Raw genomic sequence first — 23,708 nt, 5'->3', positions numbered from 1 at the left:
TTTTGCATGATTTATTAGTGAATTCGAGGGATCACCACCTGTTCTAATTTCTTTGTTTGGGTTCAATCCGTGAATTACCATTGAGGGGTAGTTAATTCACACATACGATTCCCATTCAATTGGATAATTTTCACATTTAAGTCATCAATTACAAAAACAAACAGAAACAGACAGACAATGACATCTGTAAAGCAAGACGGGGAAGAATTGTCACAGAAATGGGTAATGTGGCGTATCATTTCGCATCCCTAAATTTTCGACAGACAGACCGCAAAAATATAACCTAAAATCTAGAATAACAAACACAACCAACAATCATATATGAATTAAATATCCTTATCATGAAACAATCACGAGGATGCTCAATTGCAATAACAACAACCACAACAGCAATGATGATGATGTCCTTACTGTTGAAAATGTAAACACTCGAGGAAAACAATGCCAGGACACATTGCTGTCAACACAACTGAGATTGGCTGTTTTAAATGTGTAATTTATGATTTTTATGGTTTTCGGTTTTGTTCGGTGGCCTCAGAACACACAAAAACAAAAGAGTAACTGTGCCACTGCTGCTGCTGTTTATTTTACCCTCGACAATCCCAAATTTTTAGTTACAGATTTTGACATATGCCACACTCTAACGTGGTTTGCTACACCAGGGGGGTTCCCTTTTTGGAAGGTTCTAATGTGTCTGTTCCTTCTAGTTAGTAGTTGCTGTTGTTTTTGTAATTGATGAGTGCGAATTTCATTGCATTTTTTTGTGTAACCGTTTTGTTTTCCTCGTTAACTTTGTGTGTGGCAAGAGAGCATCCCTCTTGGACTACTCTCCCCTTCTCTGTTCTGTTTTTGTTTAGATTTGATAGTTATTTTATGATGTTGTCATTGTTACAGCAACACTCGACAAAAACAACAAAGGCGACAACAATAATCACAGTTGTTGTTGAATTTCGAAAATTGTAATCGAATTAAAATTTCCAGGTAAACAGATCGATTGTGGTGTCATCATCCAATTTTATTGCGGTCTGTCTACTTTTTTGTTTGCTTTTGTCCACACCATACATTATGAGTTTATAGATCAAGATGTGGGGAAACTGAATAGGAAAAAGGTTGATTTTCATTAGAATTGAAAAATGAATGAAATAGTTTGTAGTCTACTAACTTCTTCAATAGATATTCAATTGGAACGTGTTTATCAGGATCAATGTCCGGGACAAAGCCACTCAAAATGGCCTAAAAGAATGAAGACATTTTGCGACATGTTATATTAAAGAGAAGCTTCTGGAGGTCTACTCGATATAAAATGGGGTATTCGATCTATGAAAAATATTAAAAACGAATCAGAGAAGTCCTCCTCCTCCAGAAAGCCTTCTACAGACAGAAGCCTTCTACTATAGGCAGAACACCTGCTAAACGATCCTGTAGATGAACGTCTCTATATGCTTAAGGTCCTACTAAAGATATAAACCTATTCTATGTTAGTTGTAGATGATATTATGGAGGGTTTCTTTAGACCTCCCAACGCTATTTTCGCAGAAAAGAACTCCAGAACCTTCTAAAAATTTTCTATAAACACAAGACCTCTGGAAGTCTTTCTTTATGTAGAAGAAAGACTAAAGAAGTCTTCTGCCTATAGAAAACTTTTGCAAGATTCTGGATTTAAAATTTCTTCAGTAGGGCCTTTAGTCAATAAAACTTCAAGAAATCGTGTGTCTATAGAATACCATTAGGAGGTTTTCTATCTATAGTAGAGTACTTCCATCTTTAGATGTTATTCAGGAAGACGTGTGGCTTAGAAGTCATTCTGTATGTTTCTGCCTATAGAATAATTTCTATTCCAGAAGGTTTTTAATACATAGAAGTCGTTCTGAAAGTGTTTCATAGAAAGAATTCCTATTAGAGGACTTTCATAAACGATCAACTGGCTGGACATATTTTATCGTCAAAAGAACTTCTCCTGGGCTTCTATAGAAGATATTGAGTAGGACATTAAGCATATAAAGGTACTTCAAGAGATCTTTGGTTTATAGAATCCTTTATGAGGTGTTCCGTCTATTGCATCTATAGAATACCTTCTGTTCATTTTCTGTCTATAGAAGGCCTTCAGGTGTTCTTCTTTTCCAGTAGGTCTTTGTACACGGAAGTCTTTATTAAGGAATCCCATAAAAAATATCTACTATAGGACTTCTATAAAAGAAAATCTTCTTAAAATTTCTTACAAACAGAATGGCCATCTACATAAAAAAAGGTCCTTTTAGATGTATTCTTTCTTCTGTATACAAAAATCCTCCCTGCGGTATTCTTTCTTGGAACCATCAGAAAAAACTTCCACCTATAAAACAGTAGTGGAAAACCCTCTGAAGTCTTCCTCAAGAACAGACAGAGGTCCTACTAAGTTCTGACCTCCTTATGAGTTCCATCTATAGAAGACCTTCAGGAAAAACCCGTTGTGGAGAGACCTTCAGGAAAAAATTTTCTCTACAAAATATTTCAGAATTAGTTTCTGTGCTATTATATCCGTACAAGGAAGAATTACCTCAGTGGAATAACTTCAGGGGAATATTTTTGTTGTTGATGACCAAAAAACTTTTACTTTAAAGAACATCCTCAGAAGGACTTTCTTTTAAAGAAGACCTACAGGATATCTATGGGAATAAATAAAAGATCTCCAGAGTATAGATAATCTATAGAAGGTATTTGTAGAAGTCATTCAGGAGGTCATCTATACCTTCTTCTGACTACAAATGACTTCTGTCTATAAATGAGATCTCCTGGAGGATGGTATACAAGTTTCTGTATATGTTTTGTCTTCAGCATATCTTTTGTATTATAAAAAAGATTTAGGAGGCCATGTGCCTATAAAAATCCTACATAATATCACATCTACAAAAACTTCGAAGAGGTCTTATATCTCTCTCATGAGATATTCTGTTTATTGTAGTAGAAAAGATACTTAAGGTCATATCTATAATGAATGTTGAAAGGATCTTCTATCTCTCTCAGGAATATCCTGCATGTAGAAAAGGTCATTCAACTCAGGTCTTAAAGAAGACCTTCCTTATCTGGCTTGAGACTTAACATTTGTTCCATTCTCACAACGTGACATAGCCACTCTCACAACGTGACATATCCAACGTACTCGCTGCAGCTCGATACGTCTGACTATGTTGATGTCCAATAATAGATGGTACAATTAATGGTTCATTCAGCGGATATATTCTCCGTCGACGCAGATCGGCCCATAGATCTTTCGGAGAATTTTTCTCTCAAACACTCCAAGAGCTGTCTCATATGCTTGGGGAAATACCCATGCTTCAAATCCATACGACAGCGATTAGCATCTTGTAGGCGTGAGTTGGTTTAATTTTTGAATTGTTTTCTCAGACCCTATTAGCATCTGTAGGCAAACACGATTCTTCTCCGGATTTCAAAGCTGGTGGTATTAGTTTCTGTTGAAACTCTAAAATATATGTTCTGCCTACAGATTTTTTTTAAATCAAATCTTTGATATTTTTAACCTTCATCTTCTCCTCAATAAAAAGCGTTTTATAGTCCTTAGCACTTCCGTTCCATAACATTATTTGTGAAAAAAATATACATTTTGCAAAAAATTACGAAACTAAAATTTCAGTGAATTTGCAGTGCATTTAATAACCATAACATGTTCCTGGTCTGACCAAACAACCAACCCAAAATAATTTACCCCGCGTACTTAAAACAATTCATGTAATCACAGAGTCTGCGGCACGCAATCACGGTCAATTTCGTTAAGGTATTGGAATATTGTGACGGTTGCCCCCATCATTTGGTCAACAGTGCCTCAGGCTATGGCAACTGCAACTTGTTGAATGCACCCGCGTGCACTAAACAACCAACCAATGGTAAGGCCAGGCAGCAGATCAGGACGTACTTATGCCACACGACTTCAACACTTGCATTTGAAGAACCAGTCAAAGAAGAAGATGATGTATCTGATCGAATGCAACAACGATTTATTATTTAGCGCCTCCATGTCATACCACAGATTGTGTGATGAGTGATCGATCATCTGCCAAACCATTCATTCCTCCGTTCAGTTATTCATTCATCCATGCATCCTCATCTTTGGTGGAATAGCCTGCACAACACAATGCATTGCATAATAACTGTTATTATGTCGGGACGATGATCGGTGCGGGCTTGGAAATTAGTTTCAGTAGCCCGAAAATGTAATGTTGAGATTTTTCGGTTGCTTTCACAGGCATCCCAAACCGAATTGTGGCAAAGTCTTTTACAATTTGGCCAAAAGTGAAACCAAAACTGAAATGATTGCATTCGATCTCTGTTATTAAGCAATAAAACATTGCATTTTCATTTTTGATTTTGCATCCGATGATGCTTCGATGGAGTAACAAAAACGCCTACGGGCAAATAAAGCTTTCTTTGAAACAACCCACAATGTTTGTAGCTGAAACCTTCAAAACATTTATCTCGGTATTTTGTTCTTTTATGTACAGCCTAGAGGATGTCCTGAGGGTGATATGGGGTATTCCAAAATGATTTTGATCTTGGAAAGGGTATGGAAAAGGTTGTGGTGAATGTTAAATCAGCTGTAAGGTTTGTTGTTCGTATCAATACTTTTTTGATATATTGTATTTAGTATTTATATCGAAATAATTTGGAAAATTCATATGCGAATTTTGTAACACGAATGCAGAAGTCGGTAAGAGTGTCTGAAATAGAGAAACAATGGAATGTAAAACTAATCACAATCGAGTGAGCGGTTGTTTCGAACAGAAACAGTAGTCAAATAAATGGTTGCAATAATAAGAAGAAGCAAGAAAATAGTGGTGATATTAATGAAATGTTTAAATTTTTGGAAAATTAGTGCATTTTTCATAATTGTAAGAATTTTTGCTTGTAATTAAAGCGAGGTGCATTTGCAATATGGAAAAAATTAACTATGAATGAAATTTTGAAAATATTCAATAACATTTTGTCAGTGTATATACACTTTGACATGATTCAAAATGCGCTTCATAGAAATATTTGCAATTTGTATATATTACATCCAAAAAATGGTCAATCTCATATAAAGGGAATAAATCTCACATTTTGTCTGGAATTACTCATACCTCTGTATCATATGACCACACAAAACAAGCCAAAAACAATCTGTTAACATTATATTTGTGATAACCAAAAAATTTGCAACCAAATAAACGGCAACAACAACCATATAACCAGTAAACCTGTCTTTCAAACAAGTAGCTACATAAATGAAAAATGTGTGTAACAAATTTGGTCCTAATCATTGCTTCCGTACCATATCTCATTTATTTATCCGCTCATTCTTTCGTTCACTCGCCATCATCCGTATCACGGCCTTTAATATTATATTTTGTAGTTTCCAAACGGTGAATGGATGGATGGATGCAGCATACTCCAAGTCCTTTTTGCATGTGTTCTGGTTTATTCGCCAAAAAAACATGTCTCATTTTAATGAGTTCCATTCCCTTCACATCTTTGTTGTTCTTGTTATTTTCTGACGTTGATAATGCAAATTATAAAAAAAGAAACATTTTACAAAATGTTTAACATGTTCGCGGTTAAAAGATATTACACAACCGTTAACGTGAATCGGACCCAATTCATTTTCATTAACCCTAAATTCATGTCTGTCCGCAAAATGACTTTTTGATATGCTGTAAATGGGGATTTGATGTGGAGGAATAATTTGGAATAAATTAGAGTGACATGTTCAACATCAGATGTTCAACGCAAAGGATGTTCTTGCTGAAACAAGGGACAATATTTGACATATTTAAAAAAAATAATAAATAAATGTGTAAAGCAACAGTTATACGGATTAAAAAAAAAAAACAATTATACAGATTTAAAAAATATTTTTTTTTCTAATACAAACTTATTTATGTAACAAATTAAGACAACGCATATTATAGAAAACTCTCTTATATGTCATCTGCTCTTATATGAGGATACAATTATTCTCATACGTTTTAATTATTTTTCCACAAAATTATTAACCATGTGAATCTGTCAGACGCTTACCGTTCAATAAATTTATTCATTGAATTTGTTCTTCCCACAATATGTCAATGGTTTAATGGACACAACTCTCCAGTGGAGAATATGATGGTAAATTATTTTATTAACTTTATAACCGACGTAATTTTGTTTAATTACTTCAGACTTACCGACAATGAACTGCATTATCTACATTGATTCATCTGGTGGTTTGTGTATTGGCTGTGGCGAGCACAAAGACCAATATATTATCGACTGTATACAGTACCGCCATTATCTTCTCTAATTATTCGGTGGGACGATATAACGCCGAGTGATTTCAAATTGGAAATTTATGTCGATAAATTCTCAATTTGGTGGAGCATTGCTGGCATCTGATGTTAATGAAGAAAATAGTATTTACCGATATTGATATTAACGATATCGTACTATGCTGTGTCTTAGACCCAATATTTTGTAAATAGATGGATATGTGTGTCCTTTCGCCATCCGTCTATCTGACTACTATAAGTTATATTCAAAGGACAGGTCGCGAAATTTTTTGTTTATTCTTTGTTTTTTGAAAGTATGTTTTGAAATTTTAATCCGTTGTTCTGTGTATTTTTTTTCTTGAAATAAATAATAATAATAATAAAAAAGTTCTTCTTGCAAGGATGAGGTATCAGCTTGTCAAAATACTTTACTACCGCTCTACAAACGATATTTATGATTGGAACCGAGTGAAATTTTTAAATGTTACACGTCGTAATTTGTCTTCCAAACTTATTTCCAGTTCGAAGATGGTAAACATTATGCAAACAATTAATTTTATAATATCGTGCGAACGGACTATCCGATTTGAACCACACCTTGCACAACCCATTATCTTTACCAAGCCTAGATCAAGTCGAAAATGTTACCCATTGGTCCCCTCCTTTTAATGCCACGCTTACAAACGTCAAAATGTTCATTATTTTTAAATCTAATAACCGGCGAATGGAATGTCCGATTAGAACCACACTTTACACAGGCTGCTATCTCTACAAAGCTTAAATCAAATCTGAAGGTTGGACTCGTCGGTCCTAACATTATGATACCTACCGCTATTTTATATGTCTGTAAATATATTTCTTATGTAAAGCGAATAATAAAGCCTGTGTGTAATTCCAAAGACCTCCGCAATCCATAGGTTGAGGGTCGGCAACACCAACTGACATTTTTAATTGTTTTCTTAGTTCTTGGTCAAGGTGTTTATTGATTGGCTTAGACTTTGTGATCCATCGGGATTCCATTCAAGTGTCATTCTGCTTATTTTGTGAACATTTTTTAAGGAATCAATTTTCGACATTTAATCTCATTGTGTATGGGTTCCAGAATTTATATAGTGTCTGCTATTTAGGAAACACTGTAACAACGAGGTTAATGGCTTATAAGCTATCAAATCGAGATAAGCATTAAGAGGACTGCAATTTATATGGATAAGTTCACATGTATATCCAAGAAAACACATGTATATCCAAAAAAACCTAACCTAACCTAGAAAATATAAATACCCTTTGTCCCAAGAATGGGTAATGCCACAAAATAGTAGTCCGATCGTCATATCTACTCTATATAAATCGATTATGTTAATCGATTATGTTAAATCAAATGTTAATGTTTCCAGGTAGCATTTTGTTTGTTATAATTTCCATACAATTTGAATTTCTATGAAAACCTTTCACTTTCCACAATAACCCGTATCCTTCACTTAAGCTTACAATTATTTCATTTCACTTAGTCCAAAAATACAGTTGTTTGATATCAGTTATAGTTTTCCCCCAACAACTTCCTATCAACTTGAAAAATCCCACCAACATTTCAACAATTCATAGAAAACAAACAACGTAATCATAGAAAAGAAAACACAAAGAAACCCCTCATTTGACAGGTTACATCACTTACCAGTTATAGTTTGACTTGACTCTCAAGCATCATCGGCAGATATCATTCCGACTGACACACCACTATGATTTCATCGCATCATTAATGCGTGTAAATATTTGCATTAATTCAATGCCACCGCACATCAGTCATCCGACACAGAAAGTGGAAGAGTAACATTTCCACACAACCGTTGACCATTCTTATCAGTTTCCACACAGCGGCGAGGAATTGCAGAAAAATGCAAATTTCAAATAGAAGACAACAACAGCAGCAGGAACAACAACAACTGTGGTGGCAGCCACCACGCACTTAGAAACCAAGAAGATGTAGTCATCATCATCGGGCAAAAAGAGGAAAACAAAACAATTCTATCACCCGACCTCATCTCCAACGAAAATGCCAATGACATAGATTTGAATGTCTTTGTCCAGTTCCTTCACTCCACTGTGCACATTTGAAATAATTATTCGTTTTTCTATTTGAAATCACTTTACAATAGATTGATACCCGAACTACTCATATAATATGGCCCCTTTTAACCTCACCACTATAAACTGTATTATGGAAGAAAAATTCAATTGCAATTTTGTACGCAATTTTAAATCTTTAAAAAACATGACTAATAAAAACAATAAAAAATCAATTTTTTTATTCTCCATTCATTCTAATTTCTTTTAAAAAAGACTCTTGTCTGAAAGCTATTAATTTAATTGTTTTTTATTTATTAAATGTATTTTAGTATGTTGAGGAACTATGTTCATACATATGTGATGAACAAAAAAGCATTGAGGTCCATATATAACATAAATCAAAATTGATAAAATATATGAAATAGATATTTCCGAACTCTTAAAAAATATTTTGAATAATACTAATAATTTAAGATCAAAGATGATTACCCTCCGAATGAAATGCCTCCAAAAAAAACATGATGTTTGAACATTACAACAACATCTATTGGCGTCGAAAATCGTTAACTCAAAACTTCATTGGGAGCTGCGGTGTATTACCCATAAATTTTTGCTAGTAAAATGGGCTGGAGATCAAATCTTTTTAATGACCTTAGATGCCTCAACCTCACGGTATGTCAAATTTGGACAACCATACTTATATACAGATTATTCCATCCTCAAAGTTCTTACTATTTTTGAAATAAAATATGTATTTTACTTCGGAATAAGACACAGTTTTGGCGATCATTGGATGAACATTCCCATCGGACAATTTTTAATCTGAGAGTGAGTTTATTAGGCTTGGCCTGTATTATATGCTGGGCTGATGAACTGTACGTTATCATTAATAGCAATTAAGCCGAAACTACTTTGGTTTGTCTAAGTACCTGAAACTTTTTAGCTGCGATTATGGCAAGTTTTTTTCTGCCGTTCCTCCTCGTGGAAGCATAGAACTCTCACAAAACATCTTCATATTTCTGGATTACATTATATTATTGATCTGATATGGTATTTCCTGCATGATGATACTGCCATCTATCGTTTCCTAGAAACAAAGACTCCTTCTACTGTTCAGTGGTTGGTGTCCTTACTTAGTTAGTGTTACCATTCTCCTCTGGATGACGCTATCTCCTGTCATTCCTATTTTGTCTTATCTTCATTTTTTGATTTTGATGCTGGGGTTGTTCATTACATTGTCATGGGGTTTCGGATACTAGAGAGATTATCGGCCTCTTCTTTGCCAATATTCGACAACCACACTGAAAGAATTTTTCCTCATCCCCTTGAATTAGAACCCGAAATCCACTCCATATTCATTCATGGCATCCGAATCTGCATCAATTGGTATACTATTCAGACATGATCGATATACATTTTGATCTAAAACACACACACATTTTGCTACCCTGACATAAGAATTTTCGTCTCGTCGTGTAGATGGAGCCACCTGTTCCAGTTCACAAAGCAGCGTTCCGACAAGTTTGAATATGTCTTCATGTCATGGATCACACTGGCACAGCATAACTGACCCAGATCGATCCATCGTTTCATAAAAGATCAACTAGATTTATTTGTAGGTCCCACAAGTTCTGCTGGCGAGAGACTTGAGGACTTTTTCATGATTTTTAACTTATCGCAGATATCAGAGGTTCAATAAAGCTATGTTGTAGTCGCCTTCGATGGCCTAAAATAAAATACTTAACCTGTCTGCAAAAAGTTTGTTCATCGTGTAAATTGTGATTCGAGGCATACATTGGATTCATGATTCATCCACTGCCAGATATCACAATTATTCAAAGTGACTTTGTACAGCACCTACTCTGCTCTTGCTCCGATATTATTGATTATATGAATAGAGTACCTTACGGACATTGAAAATGTTGTCGATTTTTTAATGCATTCCTTCTAACTAGTCTTGTTGAAGTTTTATAAGTCATAATTATCGGTGCTCAAAATATCAGTCGCTGATGTTCGATTTTCCAGGGGTCCGGTCCGCAGTTAAAAAAAGAAGCAGATTTAGCCACATATCTCTACTTAAATACTAAAAAACATTTATTTCTCTTTATTATTATTATTATAATACATTTCTTTGTTTGTGTGTGTATTTGTGTTTAAGTACGAACATTTATCACCACTACATACATACATACATACTTATATATTACATAGATACATAGTAATGAATGCGTTTTGAACAAAATCAAATTGTAAAAATCACAGACTACAGTTTCTCGTTGGTTGTTGTTGTTGTTGCGGTTGTTGCATGAACTCTTTGGAATCCAAATTCGTATTAAGTACTTAATCAAGCATCGAACATACTTCGTCCATCGGAATATATTTCGACACTTCTAGGTGCTTTTGAGAAATGATTCTTTGCACTCATCATCATCACCATTATTTCCATTCACTGGATCTCTGCTGGCCTTACGTAAGATTATTACTTCACTGGCCGTTGGCATTCGTCCCGTCTTGAAATATTCCTCAATTTCAAGCAGAGTACGACCCCTTGTCTCCGGTATCAGGAAACATATAAAAGGCACTGCTATCGCCGATACTGCTCCATAGAAAGCAAATACATTTGCCGTACCCATTCCCGCCTCCATGGTGGGATAGATTTTAATGACAGCAAATGAGATAATCAAACCGAAGCTGACGGAAAATCCCGAAGCACTGCCTCGTACCCGTTGCGGAAACACCTCAGAGATCATAAAGAAGGGCAGAGTCAACAGACCCATTGTGGAGAAGACTATATGTAGGACGATGCAAACGACCGGTACTGGCGGCACTTTGGCAAACTGTTCGGGAAACCAGCCCGAGGCAGCCAAGAGTAACATACACACCGTCATACCGCCAGCCGAAATAATACCAGCCGGTTTGCGGCCCCATTTCTCGAAAATTGTGCTCATAAAGAAGGTGGTAATAATGCGGGCCACACCAACCATTACCGCGCACAGCACCGGATCAATGGTTACGCCAGCCCGGGTGGCAATTTGAACGGCAAATACCACGACCACCACAACACCCGAACACTGTTGAAAGGCAAAGAAGCCGATCATTAGCAGCAGAGGTTTATAGACTTCGGGTGCTTTCACAGCCTGCCACAGAGATTCGCTTTGGGCCGTGGTACGGCTTTGTTCCGAGGTTCGTTTGATTTGATTCAATTCATTTTCAAATTCTTCACAATATGAAACATCTAGGGGGTGCAAAAAACGAAACAAAAAATAAAATTTACATATTCAATAAAACAATTTCAATTTTCATTCGACTGACTCACCATTTTTATTTAGGCCCCTGAAATATTTCAGCGATCGCCTGGCCTTTTCGGTGTAACCATTTTGCATTAGCCAACTTGGCGTTTCCGGCATCGGTAGAACACACAACGTTGAGATTATTTGATGTACAGTGGATATGATCGATATTAGCTGCCAATCATTCTGTTCGTTCAGTAGTTTTTTCGAATCGAAAGTGGAATAAAATGGGAAAATACAAGTGTTGTTGTAGTTGTTGTTATATCAGTCAACATTATCAATTAAAAGTCAAGATCACTTTCACTCTCCCGCTATTTGCGCCACCTCATACCTACCCGTATAAAATATCCGAGAACATACATAAATAGTATGCCAGCTGCCAAACCGATTGAAGTGCCTAATATTAGACGTCCTCGTATACGGGGAAGACTGATTTCAGCCGAATAAACACCGACCGGAGAGACGCACAAACCAATCATAATACCTGGAAGCAAGTAAACAAAATGTATTTAAAAAGAAATATTATAGTATTGTGTGGGTTTTGAAAAAAGTTAATTTTTTATATTTTTTGATTGAATATCGGACAAGTGGAACCTTATTTGTTCATTTTCTATGCATTTTTGTGTATACGGTAGGCATACAAGTTACTTATAAAGAAATATTAAAAATAGTATTGTGTGGGTTTTGTAAAAAGTTAATTTTTTATATTTTTTGATTGAATATCGGACACGTGGAACCTTATTTGTTCATTTTCTATGCATTTTTGTGTATACGTTAGGCATTCAGGTTACTTATAAGCTAAGAAAATCAATTAGAAAAGGTAAAGATAATCGAATCTTTAGTAATTGGAAGGTGGTCGTGATAAGTTCATGGAGCCTCTTAAGAATTTATTTTTTGTTCAATGCTTGGATCAGACTAAAGTTTGGTAAAAGCTTTGAACTACTTTGGTTTGTCTACGCACCTTACGCTTCTTAGCTACACTGAGTGGTGGAGTACGCCGAAGGCCGGGTTTTTTCTCCCTTGGAAGCTTTGGGCTTTCAAACTTTAGGCTTCTACATAGCATCGCCATTTCATTCGATTATTTTTTTATCCCATTATTTTTTATTTGTCTGCTGTAGCCTGTCCTACCTGCTGATGCTACCATATATTGTTGCCTAGAAACAACGATTGCTTCAATTTTGTGCAGAGGTTGTGAACCTTGCTTACATATTGTTGCCATTTTCATCCGGATGAAGCTATCTTCTATCATTCCTGTCTTGTGTTATCCTAAGTCTTAGTCTGATCGATGCTATGAACAAGAATCCAATTCCTAACAAGGGATGAGGAAATTTTTTCCAAGTAATTACAAATATTTGTAAAAAGCGGTTTACATTCCACTCTAAAATGAAATACCCTGACATTCTAATAACCAACCTCGAAATTAATATCAACACATGAGGATAACATAAAATAACAAGAGATAAAGCCAACTAGATGAGAAATGCATCACTAAAATGAGCAATGATATCAACCACTGCACTAAACTGAAGGAGACTTTGTTTCTAAGCCACGATAGATGTCAGTCCTATTACTTAGGACAGTCTACAGCAGACCAATCATCTACTTAGCTGGTATAAAACACTAACGAAACCAACATAAGAGCTAATCGAGTATATAATAATATAATAATAAAATAAGGAGAACTTCTACAGATGCGAATGTAAGGCCTTCCACAATTTTTCGGGATATAGAAAATCGTATGTCGGTCTTCGCAGGGGCTCTATGGGGTATAGATCGTTCACAAACTTCTATAGATCACTTTATATATTTATTTTATGTATAGAGTACCTTCCTTTAAAGATATATTTCTGCAGGACATTTGGTATACAGCTAAAAAGTCTCCTAGATATATTTTTCTATGGATTGAAGTCCTTTGAGACATATGCGATCAGAGGTCTTCCGTGATCAGAAGATATTCTATGAATAGAAGATTTTACTTAATTCTTCAGGGCACATAAAACCTTATATATACAGAAATAAGTCCTCCAACAAAACTATTTCACACAGGTCTTTTTTGGAATAGAAATTCTTCACAAGCCTTTTTTAGATGAACTTATACATATATTTTTATAAGGATAATATCCTTTTCTACATTATCTTTATATATAATAGCTTCTGAAGGGCTTTTGTGAATCATTCGGACAGAAAGTCTGCCGGGCCTTATGTACACAGAGGGTCTTTGATTGAAATTGTATTGTTACAAGAGTTTCCATAGGTCTCTTAAGCATTGAATACTTTTTACAGTTGTGGAAAAATATTTTCAATGAGGCATTGTTTCTGGACAGCAATAACGAAACATACACATGGACTAATCGAGTAAAAAGGCAAAGCTTTATGAAAAACCTATGTCCCAAGAGGAAAAAAAGAATAAAAAATGCAACTCGGTCACCCGAGAAATTTGATGAAAATATTATATATTTGGAAGTTTTATTTAAGCCTAACTTGCAAGAAGACAATAATATCTTTAATTCTTGTCTTCTTTGACTTATTTACTGCGTTAAAAGTTGCTGGACACACAACCCAGAGTAAATTTTTGGTAAAACGAGGAACAGCCGGAGGATAGTCATGTTTGGTGCCAATAATGATGACGATTGTAATTCTGTCTCCTTATTTTCGTTTCAATTTTTGTCTTCACAAATTGATGATGAAGATGTATGACTTTCTATAGTTCCATTATCTTTTACAGGCCGTTTTGTGGATAGAGGACCTTTTTATAAGTCATAAGATAGAGGGCCCTAATGTATCAGCTACGTATAGAAGACATTCAAGGAATGATATCTACAATTCAATCTATACATGAAATCCGACGAAGTTATATACGGAAGATATATAATTTTGTTATTTAGTCGTGTCTGTATCTATTTTTTGCAAGGCCTCTGCCAATATCCAAGTCTTAATACTGTGAGGTAGGAAACCCATCTAGAGTCTTCTACAGATAGAAGACCTTGAACTCTTCTTCTACGAAAATTTTCCATAGATATCTTGTCAGATATTAGTGGCGTCTATGAAATTGTTTTTGTTTTTTGTTGTCATTTGTCTGACCTCCTATCTATCACTATTGGACCAACATGAAGATCTAATTGTTATTTCCCTATTATCGTAATCTTATCGGTCAATTTGCATGTCATGTCAGAAAAAATTAGCACAGAGTACTACAGGTTGTCAAATAATAACATTGCAAATCTTCACTTCAAACAATAATTTTGTTATTTATCGAAACATGCCGGGCAATATGACAGCAATTGTTTAGCTAGCCACTAACAGCTGGTAGATAAATGAAAGCATTTGTCAACAAGGTCTCTGTCTCTCATCGCAAACGTCATTGTTTACATTTTTCCATTACTGCAATTTTTTTCGTTTGTTAAGAGTGTCGTTAACTATCGGATAGATTATTTGTTATAGAACTATTTATTATTTGCTATTATTTGCAATGAGTTATGAAAATTGCAAGTAATTGTCATGCCAATACTTAATGACTGGCCGGTTACCCTACACCACCACTTCATTCCAAGTTTTTGAGTAAATATTTTATTTCAAACATTGTTTCAAGAAAAAAATTGTAACAACACTGGAGTAGGTACTACAATTTCACAAAATTCTGGGAATTTAAACTTCAAATAAATAAACACAAATATGTGTCATTTAGGGGGCTTGATATGATGATGATATCTTTAAAATAGATGTTTTGAAAGGAAATGCGAATTTTGTTGAAGTTTTCCAGTTAAATGTATCAAAATAGAATTAAATAATAAGAACAATATTGAAATTAAGACTAATTTTAGAAAATGTATTAAAAAAACTAAAAAACTTTTTTCGGAATCCAGTTTGTTAGCAGCAATTATTATTTATACTTTGATTTATACTCATGGTATAATAATAAAAGGTAACAGCAAGTGTTGTTGTACAAAAAAGGATACAACAACCACATGGAAATTTGTTGTTGTAAGTTCTACTAGTGTCAACTCATTTGACAGAAAAATGTAAACAAACAAACAGATTATCATCAAATTATTTTTATTTTGAAAATGAAATATTTTCGAATCCTCAAAATAAAATTTGAAAAACATCAATGAAAATCTATCAAAATTATATTCCTATCGCTTCCACATCTTTCCTATAAGTGAGCCATTGCCATATATATGTGTAACACATATGAAAATGCTGGGAATAGCGAGTAATTCCTTCAAGAAAGAGTTGCTTCCTCAAACTTTCCCAGCAGGCAGATTGAGTAAATTGAATACGGGAGCACATTAACACTAGAAAGACGGGAATTTTGTATATACCTATATTGCCTAAAATCGGTCAAAATGACCTCATTCTGAAAAAAAATTTTATTGTGTAAAGAAATTTTTTTTAACTAATTTTTAATATTTTTTACATTATTTACAATCACACAAAACGTTGTTATTATTTGTTTTTGGTGGTAGGGCTCTCGAGTTTCCCCTTTTGAAAAATAAGAGCGCGAACAAAATGTTCGAAAAAGAGGAAGTCTTTACTCTAAGAGTGAAATCGACTGGAAATATAAAATTTATTTTTCCCGATTTGTATGTTCGTTTGTGTTTCTAGAGTAGCAAACGGGTTTCGATGTTGTTGTTCTGATCTGGTCATATAAGAAATTTACTTTATACAATAATAAAAGTAGTTTGATTATTTAATATTTCACAAAAGGTCAAAATGACCGCTTTTAGGCAATATAGGTATAGCACATGTGAATACGGGGAATGAAAGAGGGGAAGAAGCAGCTACTGTGATTAATAAACGTAGTTCTATGTGGTACAAAAAGTCACCAAATTTTAAAAAGCTGGGTCATAATATACACAATTGTTTTTGTACTTGAAATTGAAAAACGGTCAAAATGACTGCCTTCGGCAATCTAGTGTTAATAAAGAACAATTTCAAATTTTATGCGTTCCCAGGAAAGTTGGGTGATTTTTAAAAACATAATTTTTCAAATTCATATTGACACTAGTATTACGTTGGAATCAAATCAGCTGGGATTTGCTGTTACCTTTTAGTGGAAGTGATGCAAATGTGGTATAGGTTGGTAATGTGGTATAGTCACTTTTTCTGTAAACTGAACATTTTAGAATAACTGAAACATGTTATAGTTTGCTGTTCTCAAAAAAATAAGATAGCAATGACCTGTTTAATTTATTTAAATCACGTTGAGAATCAGTACCAAAAATAAAATTTTTCATGAAATTGACTTTTTTTCGGTTGAAGTTTAAAATAATTTTTTGTTTTACGGATGTACTTTAATCGTTATTACTAAAGCATTAAAATAATCAGTATGAACTAAAAATCAAATAATATGCGCAATTGCACCACATAATCGCCAATTTGGAAAAAAACTGGACATTTTTTCAGTAAACACAAGTGTAGGTAATGTGGTATACCTTGGTTCTGCATGAAAAAAGGCCAGCACTAGACAAAATCTCATTACTATGTGAAGCATTTGTACTCTACGAGAGTCTACCATGAATCACAAGGATGAAAAACAAAGGCTATGAGTTTTAACAACTTCTCCATACAAAAATTAAATATTGCCATGTTTAGACATTATTATATAATAAAAATTAAAGTTGCACTCAACGTATCCGTTAAAAATCTTAACAGACATAAATCTCGAGCTAATTCGCATTCATTAAAAACAATAAATTATATAAGATATCAATTGGAAGTGAAAATTATACTATACCACATCAACATCATGTGGTATACCACATTACCTGCACTTTTTTTAAAATCACTTTTTATGGGATTTCAAATATTTTCTCAAATATCTCTTAAATTGTTAGAATAATATTATTTTCAAATTGATACATGGAAAGACAACACATGTAGCATGTTAAGTGTAAATTTTCAATTTAATCGGATAAAAAATAAAAATTTGGCAATCTAAAAACAAATGGGTATACCACATTTGCATCACCTCCTATATAATTGTACCATGATTTATACTGTTAATATGTTATTGTCATTTATTATGGTTCCATCGACTTTATGACTGTCCTGTCCAAATAAACAACATTCCTTTTATTTGGTTTATACCATCGTCCAATTTACAGCTCCGGTGGCTCATAGATTACATGACCGAAAAGAGAATGGTTTTATGGGTTTGGATTCATTTCTTTCGTGCCAATCCATACCAAACATGGTAAACAATAAAGTTTCGTATTTTAGTTCTTTTATTTGTCAATTTTGTGTTTTATTTTATAAATAAACAAATAAAAATAGTAACCATGGTAAAAAATTCTTTTGATTTTATTTTTATTTTCCTGGAAGAAGCTATAACGATAAACATATGAAAGGCATGGAACCGTTTGAAGATATTAAGGAAATAATTATTTATTGATGAGATATTACGTGCGGGATTTTGGTTCAATAGAGTAAAACTAGAGGTCTTAGGGTGTTGAAGGCATATGTCAACGAACTGAAGGAATTCTTAAATACCGACTAAAGGTGTCTGCACGAGCTGAAGGCAGGCTTTAAGGAGTCTGAATAGAAAAGGTGAAGGGAGTCTCTGTAGACGAGCTGCTGGGGGTCTCTATAGACTGGGTGAGGAGAATCTCTATAGACGAGATGAAAGAATGTGCAATCATCCTATAAATGCGCTGAAATTCTTAATGTATGGGCCAATTTTTTATACTAAACTTCTACAACCTCCGATTCCTTCATTTCTCTCTTTAAAAATAAAGTCAACGTTTCTGAAGATTTTTTTAGAAAAAATCGGATTCCCCTGAGAATATTTTTTACAAAAAATTGTTCTCAGCTTCTAATTTTGTAAAAAAAAGAGGAAATTGATTTTTTTCAATTTTTCTCTACAGAAAAAATCCAGAGGCCTTGCTTTATAATAATATTCTTATATATAATATATATAATATTTATAATATTCTTTAATAAAAAAAATCCTGTCACAGTTTCTGGGAAGTTTTTTCAGAGACAGATTTTTTTTTATATAAAAAACCACTTGTATTTATGAATATTTCGTTTTTGACTTATCCTCTGAAACAATTTTTATAGGAAAATTCGGGACTCAATTTTTTCTATAGAAAAAATTGCTCCCAGCTACTGAGGCTTTATAAAAGTAAATATTTTTGGTATAACAAAAAATCGTGTCTCAGCTTCTGAGTCAATTTTTAACAAAAAAATCGGATAAAAGATATATTTTTATGAATATTTCCTAAGGCAAGCGTCTGAGCTAAATTTTTAAGGTGCAATTCGGGCTTAAATTTTATAAAAAAATTCTATTGAATTATATTTTTCTTTAGAAAATAATTTCACCTCAGTTAAGATTTTTTCAATAAAAAAATTAACATTAAGACCTGAGGTATTTTACTAAAGAATTAGAATTTTTTTTTTTTTGTAAAAAATATTTGGGTCTCAGTTTCTTTTAAAGTTTCCATTCTAAATAAGGAATATAGACCTCTCTGTTGAAGAGATTTTCAACTATTTTAAAAGGGTTTATAGGCTCTGTTCAATTTTATTACAATTGGAGCGGATAAGCTTATATCCTCTAATGTAAATATTTGTATGTCTTGTGTACCTATGCGGCGTGGTGTAGGGTATACAAATTAAATAAAACTCAAATTACTCACATTTTTTTTTTGCAAAATTAGGTTCCCGCCAACCTATCACAAATCTAACTAGTTTTGTTGTTTTTTATCAACTCAGTTGATTCACACAATAAATCCAGTTTTGAGTTCTTCAAATAACGAATTTTGTCATGAACAATTTTAATTGATATTTCAATAATGCACATTAATTCACTTGTAATCAGACGGAAAATGATTATGGTAGCATTTTTGTTTGAAATTGTATTAGACAATGCTTTTGGTGTGTTAAAATTACAAATGGGAATATTTTTGATAACTGTATTGTTAGACTAGAACTTAGAACTTCTAAGCAAATGGTCGCCAATGTGTCCAACATAACTGGTAATGTCAATTGATCCGATTCAGAAACGTAGGACAGTCAATTCTGCGTGGTCAGTACTATTTGTTTGTCGTAAATCTTGTATGAAATTCGAAAAATGATCAAACGAAGATAAATAGACATTGCTCAAACCAACGTCTATTCAATTTTTTTGCCGATTTCGGTCTACATTTAGTACTTCCCCCACAAATAATACATCTAGTTCTTAGCCTATTAAAAATTAACCATATTCCAATTGTTTCTATTTGCGGACTAGTCCAACAAATAATTGCTTAGAACTTTTTTAAAAAAATAACATTTTATGGAATTTTATTGAAATACTTGGCCATGAATTATATCTCACTTTCTCATATAGTGAAAATTCAATTTTTTAACCAACACCAAGTGTCGATAAATCCATAAAACCCACTGCTAATAAATGGATAAACACCATGGGGATCACCCCCATAATGTTTACTGAAATAAATAACCACAACAATTTTCTTTCCAGCAAATGGATCATAAAAATATATACATATATTTAAAAATTACTAGTTGTTGTTGTGGGTCATTAGCATTTCCAAATGTTATAAAATAGTTCAGCTCTGGCATCTGACCATTCGATCTCATACACTCACGTCATAAAAAACCATTTTAAATATTGCTGTTTTGTTTTGTGCTTTTTTAAAAGGTTTTCACTTTACTCACCTGAAATAAAACGACCAATTAACATTTGTATAAATATCGCTGAGCGTTCGTTGTGCAATGAGGCTGTGGCCAATAGACCCCAACCCAGGACACCGCAAATATCTGTGACTAGTATCGTATTTTTACGGCCAATGCGATCCATTAGTAGACCGACCAGTAAACCGCCCAAAGGACATGCCATTGTATTGATGGAGGCTATAAAACAAACAGATAGACAAACACACACATACACATGAACACACACGTCAATATTGCACATCCTTCAAATGTCCCTGGGAAAAGAAGTAGTTTTTCGGATACATACAAAACCAACTGGCCTCCTCCTGGGTTAGACAAAATTCCTCCTGTTCATCGGTTAGCTGGCCCAGGGTAACCGATGGTAGGGCCACAGCCATGCCAGCACCCATGACACCGGTATTACCCAGGAATACCATCAATTGTTGACGCCACACCGCTTTGCGGCGCTCTCCTAAGGGTTTCGTTTTCTTTTCCTTTTTCGAAGGCCTGTCCAGACCTGAGCATATCTTGCCGGAGGTTTGTTTTTTGCCATTTTGTTCCAATTTAATGGTTTCCCACTGATCAGAGGACATAATCTATAAGGCACTGTGTGGAACCGACACTGTTGTTACTGGAATATCAGATTTCTTTTTTCAATACTGTGAGGTACACTTTGTTTTATTTTGTTGTTGTTGTTGTACAAATATCTTCTTAATATTTTTTAATTATTTTTTTTTGTTTTGTTTCAAATTTCATTTAAATAAACAGAAAAGCTGTTCTAATACCGAACTCAATAAGGCACGTTTCAATTTTTATTTAAATTAATTGTTGGGTTTTTTGTTATTATTGCGGTATTTTTTTCTCCGTTTCCTATTTGTTTTATTACTTTTTTGTTGTTGTGTTTGTATTCTTTCGTTAAACAATAAATTGCATAATTCTTCACTTTACGAATATTTGTCTGGCCTGGCCGTATTGGAAATCACCAATTACCGAATGTGTCTGGCAGCAGGATGTCAGACTAAAATTTAAAACCAACCGTGTTTGTGCGTTATATCCTTGAGCGTTGTTCGTCTAGCAGATAGCGAGCGTATAACGTTCGAGTCCTTTGTGCTAACTGACCGCGTCCAACCGCGTCCGTTTTCAGTGAACCGTCTTTGTTGACTCTTCCCGTGGGACTGTTGCACAATTCACACTGCATTCGATTGTTAGCCTCAATTCTTGGCTCTCTGTATAGCCATAATGGTCGAATGTGGAACACAGCTCCGTCATTTACTTGTCAATGGAGAGCACTGTGCTGCCTTGCCTGCCCATTAAGAGTAGACGGCAATTTAGACCACAGACAGCCGGGCAAAATCTAGACTTGGATGGAAAAACTGGTAACAAATCACATGTATCGATGATGGGCAGAACGACTGACAACCGACCGACCGACCCGCCAAACCACTAGCCTAGCAGACAGCATTCGACATTTCGATTCGATATTTGTTGCATTTGCAAAATTTGTGACGTTCGGTCTGGTGTGGGTTTCAATTGGTTGGGTGTCGTTAGGAAATCAGCGCCAATTGAAAAATAAAATTCTACTCTTCAAGAAATAAATAATCAACATCGTCGTCACTTTGTATTTTTAAATTTATTTCAATTCATTTTTTTCGTTTTTGTCCTCTTTTGTTGTTGTAGTACTTTTTTTCTTCTTCTTCGGATGGTTGTTTGTTGGCCTGGCTTGTTACCCGACAACCACGTCTAGCCACCTTCTTTTACTACCACGGACTACTAGCTGGCTACTGTTTGCCGCGTCTCAAATTAATTGCAAATGATAACAGTTTACATTATTCATATTGACCGAACGACCGAACGAGTGGAGCAAGCGAGCGAGCGACCCCACCAACCAACCCAACCATCGAACTGGCCATCCATCCATCTAAACAACACTGAACTTGACACTGTATTCTCAATACTGTTTGTTGCTACTGTTGTTGTTTTCTGCTTTCTGCTCCGGCTCTGTTATGGCTCTAAGGCAGCAATCATCGACAGCAGCGCTCTGACGTACAGCGGGACGAACTGACGGGCGTACAAACATAAACCTTTGAAATGTTAGTTTTATAGCAAAGTTCGACGCTTGAATGGCATGGCAAAGAACAGCAAAAAAAAAACGAAACGCAAAACTGACAACCAAACAAACAAAACGAGAGTATTTTATTTTGAACGGCACTGCTACACGTTTTTTGCGAACAGTGGGAGGCAAAAATAATTTAAATATTTTATTTATTTTTTATATAGATATACAAAATTAAAAAAATATTACTTCCACCTTTATTATGTGTGTAGGTGGCATGCAGGAGGTATTATACCTACAGAAGACTACCCGAGACGTCTGAGAGGCATTTTACTTACAGAAGAAATGCCTGTTGGAAATCTAACTATAGGAGTATTTTTAAAGGTCTTCAATTTGTAGAAGACCTATAATAAATTTGTTAACTATATAGAACCCCTATTGGTAATATTTTATAAATAGCGGACACTACTATCATATATGTGTACAGAAGACCTTTAGGAGGACATATATCCCAAAGGCGACCTTCTGAAAACAGAAGAAATATACTATGTAAGAGGCCTTTCATCTAAAGGAGAAACATTTCATCTAAGATTGCTGGGAGAAGTTCTATCTTCTTGAAAGACTATGTAAGGAGAAGATCTTCTACCAACAGAAGAAGTCAATAGTTCAAGGGATATATCGGGTGTCTTCTATTTATTTCTTCAAAGTAAAGAGCAAAATAAGAGCAATACGATGTCTTATATTTATATAATCTTCAATATATAAAAAATTTCTTCTATCTCTATGAAACATATTAGAAGGTCTTCTATCTTAAAATAGGTCAAATCCTCTACGATAATCTCGAGGTGGTCTTTTATTTGTAAAATATCCATATATCTATAGAAGTCCTGGGAGCCTACTCTCTATAGAAGATAAGTATGTAGAAGCTCATGTATCTTTAAAAAAAAAAAAAGAAAACTCGTTAAGTTCAACTGAGTTTCGGCTCAGTTTTAGCCTAGTCCTTCTTTTTCAGGTCGATCGGGACAACATACCGAAAGAGAATGAGATCTTTATAGGGTGATTATGACAAAACACTGACCTCTATTAAAAATTACTAACGAGTGGAATGCAAATTGTCTGGCATTTTAGTTGTAAAATTGCCGTTGGACGTCAACTTTTATTAAAATGTGGCGGAACCTTTATCTGGAGGATAAATCAAAACATGAAGCTCTATTTCAAATATTTTGCGTGGATGTATTTTACTCTTCACGAACCAGGAATGCCCAATTACAGCATCTTCGGTTTGATAATGGGCTAAAACCTTCAAAATACCCATGCTGGGACGTTACAGTTATATCCTCCATATAACCAACACATGAAGCAATT

The 23,708-nt window shown here is 34.4% G+C and overlaps 2 protein-coding genes across 3 annotated transcripts in view; both read right to left on the bottom strand.

Annotated features, from left to right (window-relative positions):
- The window catches only part of LOC133336437 (protein lifeguard 1), a 307,141-nt gene that overhangs the window by 6,760 nt on the left and 276,673 nt on the right, over positions 1 to 23,708 (bottom strand). The window lies entirely within an intron of this gene.
- LOC133336476 (facilitated trehalose transporter Tret1) lies at positions 10,733 to 20,906 on the bottom strand. Its single transcript, XM_061544775.1, has 5 exons — positions 20,598 to 20,906; positions 20,294 to 20,488; positions 11,968 to 12,116; positions 11,659 to 11,818; positions 10,733 to 11,577 (listed from the first exon to the last, which is right to left on the bottom strand). The coding sequence occupies exons 1-5, from the start codon at positions 20,881 to 20,883 to the stop codon at positions 10,733 to 10,735; spliced, it is 1,635 nt and encodes a 544-aa protein (XP_061400759.1). The 5' UTR covers positions 20,884 to 20,906.

The sequence above is a fragment of the Musca vetustissima genome, unplaced genomic scaffold (assembly GCF_032173495.1).
Source record: "Musca vetustissima isolate MV318-11 ecotype Yass unplaced genomic scaffold, APGP_CSIRO_Mvet_v1 utg4709, whole genome shotgun sequence".
Classification (NCBI taxonomy): Eukaryota; Metazoa; Arthropoda; class Insecta; order Diptera; family Muscidae; genus Musca; species Musca vetustissima.
Note: the sequence above shows the minus strand (reverse complement) of the source record. Positions and strands in the feature narration are given on the sequence as shown.